The sequence below is a fragment of the Acanthisitta chloris genome, unplaced genomic scaffold, assembly GCF_000695815.1.
Source record: "Acanthisitta chloris isolate BGI_N310 unplaced genomic scaffold, ASM69581v1 scaffold3621, whole genome shotgun sequence".
In the NCBI taxonomy this organism is placed as follows: domain Eukaryota; kingdom Metazoa; phylum Chordata; class Aves; order Passeriformes; family Acanthisittidae; genus Acanthisitta; species Acanthisitta chloris.
This window is the reverse complement of record NW_008654206.1, coordinates 216,589-219,695: the sequence shown is the minus strand read 5'-3', so window position 1 is coordinate 219,695 and position 3,107 is coordinate 216,589. Positions and strand designations below refer to the sequence as shown.

Below are 3,107 nucleotides of genomic sequence, written 5' to 3'. Positions count from 1 at the left end.
TTGAAATGTAAATACTATGTACTCCACACAACACCCCACAGGCCTCTAAACATCCATTAAGAGCAAAAGCTATAATAATGCCAGCAAAAATACACAAATTATTCCTAATACCTCTAGTGAGAAATTCAACTTTGACCTTCTCCTCACAGTAAAGCTGTGAAGTCTATGACTCCTCTGTATCTTAAAAAAATTTCAGTGCAATATCCCTTAATTTTAAGTCTCAAAGGAGATCTACAGCAATTTTGGATATTACGGTCAATTCCTCTCAGTAACCAGATTACAAAGTCTACTATTAGTGCATACTAATAGTGCATACTATGCACTAATAGTGCATACTAAAAGAGAGGAAAAAGATTCATATAAATAAATATTGTTCACAGTCTGTAGATGAAACCTATTATTAAAACCAGAACTGGTTCAACACATAAGCTTGGTACATAGGACCCCACTTCAGGGATCACTTTGGCAAATTAATCAAACCTCTCCATGTAAACTACCCAAATAACTGGTATTGCTATTGCAAATCTATTTCTCTTCACCTTATAAATTAATGAAATCTTTTTGAACATTGCATTTTTCTGCACCCAAATTTATTTACAGCAGCAAAGCACTCACGTATGCCTGTTAAGATTGTATTTTCCTTCCTCTGTAACCCCTTATTTTCTCTTAGCCTTACAGAGTAAATTAAACCGAATTCTGTTTTGATACCTAAATGTTTTTTAAAAATTAAAAAAAAATAAACCCAAGAACTCACAAACACCAAAATCAAACAAAACCAGCAGCCTCATTTCATTCTTCTATGGTAGGAAAAGAAAAGCAGAATATTAAAAAAAACTAATTACACCATTACAGGAAATTAAAGGAAAACCAACACAAAAACAACACAAAGACAACCACCAATGAAACTCCCACAATGCTATAAAAATAGTTGGTTACCAGTCTGGGATCCAGTGATCTGTTCTCACACACCCTCTAGCATGGCTACTCCTGACAGGTGTTCCTGGGACATTCTGAACAAAATGTTGAATAAAAATATATCTTTAACAGTTTCAGCCCTGAAAAGCTGCTCTCTGCTGAGTAACTGTCAGAGAGACTGTCAGCAACATTCCGCAAGCAGCAGAACAAACATTAAGACAAGAAGAGTTTTCAGCTTAGTTCTGGGGTCCAAGAGTACTTGATGTTTCTAGCAGAAGAGGTTTCTCAATTCAACGCATCATGACACTGATATCTGAATCACAGATTCCATGTCACAGCTGACAATCTGGCATCCTATGTACATTCCCTAGAGTCATGCAGGAGTGCAAACTCATTTCTGTTGAGCTAGGAGGCCAAAAAGTTACTTTTAAGACTTCAGTATACTAATATAGCAATACTGAAAAATATTCAATTTGGCATCTTCTTCCAAGATCCCAGTTCTTTCTTGCAGTACAAATTTCTCAGACATTTGCTTGTTTGTGATGGACTTCTGTTAGCCCAGCAGAGAATGACAATTTTTATACAAACTATTTCATAAGTGCCTGTCAAAGCCCTTTATTTGTACTGCTGTGACCTCCTGCACATGCTCAGATCTGAAATAATTTGCATACTCAGGTTTTTCATTGACTTGCTTACTTTATTATCATCTATAATCACCAGTTACAGTTTTAGGAAGCTATAGAAAGACTCCTTGACAACTGTGTCCATCACCTTCTTAGTGAACTCTCAGTTCACATTTTTCTACAGAGAAGTATTTTACCATTTTCAATGGTTGCTCTTTTCAAGCTTGCTCTTCCCAGTGCAAATGTTAAAGAGATTACTACTCCTTGCTTTACCAGCACAACAAGACGTACTGACACTAGCAATATTCACAGTTCCCAGCACAGACAATGGCCAGATTGTAGCTATTGTCAAATACATGAATAGAAAATTTTAGCACTAAGTTCTCCTCCAAGGTTTTATAATTTTCAGCTTTCTCTGCCACTTCCTACTGAATAAATTTTGTAGACTTTTGCTAACGTAAAAGTGATTATTTTTTTCTGCACAGTTTTCATTACTGATCATGAGTGAGTTCTACTTGGCTAAATTCATATTTCATAGGTAAACTAATTTCTTGACTATGCCACAAACAGTAATTTTTTCCAGCCACATTTTGGCCGAAAAGCACATCAATACATCATACAATCAGGTATCTCCTCGGTGAATTAAATATTAAAGTGGGACTTGTGACATTAGTGTTAGTTCTTTTGCCTCATAATCTAAAGCACTGTAAATACTGCATGTCCCAAATGTGGCCTAGTCTACTGAACATGAACTGATGACTTTATGCATTTCCCATCTGTGGTAGGCTGGCCCCAGTAATCTGCTAAGCCCCCACCCATCTACTCGCTCACTTGCCACTTCCAAATTTCCCCACTGCCATTCCAAACCAGTCTGAGGCCTTAGAAAGGGATAGTCATCCTATTTTGTATCATGATATTGAGATCAAATGAGTATTACATGAGAACAGCTTTTATCAGTGCTGAATGTCCCTCCACAGCAGGTAGTAAAGAGAACAGACTTCCAGGCAATGATTACGTGCTTAAATATTTTTATACCTGATGTGTACGTTTAAACACCAGGAATAAGAAAAAAACCTCTGATTGTCTTCATGTCATAATATATTCAGAACACTCACTTATTTTACTCATAACTGAACCATGGAGGCAATAACTTCAAGACATATGTAGGCTCTGGGATTTCTAGCTCTATCCATTTGAGATAATGATTGAGGAGAATTTTACTTTCCACCTCGTTGTTCTTATCCACTGGAACAGTAGCTGAAAACCATTTATGCCAGCTAGCTGGTGTCATTGCTCCCAACTTTGATTACTACCTTCTAGACAGATATTCCCCAGATTCAAAAAAGCTCTAACAAAACACTATCCTCATATTGAAGTTAACTTTAAGTACAGGGGTTTTTTACCTAATGCAGCCAATTGATTATAAGATGTATCTTTCACATTTGGATTAAGAATGAAAAGAACACATATTCCTTGTATGATCAAATTCATTTCACAGCAACAATTATGACTGTAAAATACATCTTTAAATATGATCTTAAATACAAAATTATTCACAACAGAATTGAC

At 36.0% G+C, this 3,107-nt stretch overlaps 1 protein-coding gene across 1 annotated transcript in view; it reads right to left on the bottom strand.

Annotated features, from left to right (window-relative positions):
• Positions 1-2,662: 2,662 nt before the first annotated feature.
• The window catches only part of DPYD (dihydropyrimidine dehydrogenase), a gene marked incomplete at its 5' end in the record, with an annotated part of 196,336 nt that continues 195,891 nt past the window's right edge, over positions 2,663-3,107 (bottom strand). The window contains one exon of the mRNA XM_009083388.1: positions 2,663-2,688. Coding sequence (XP_009081636.1) covers positions 2,663-2,688 — 26 coding nt within the window. The remainder of the gene's footprint in view (positions 2,689-3,107) is intronic.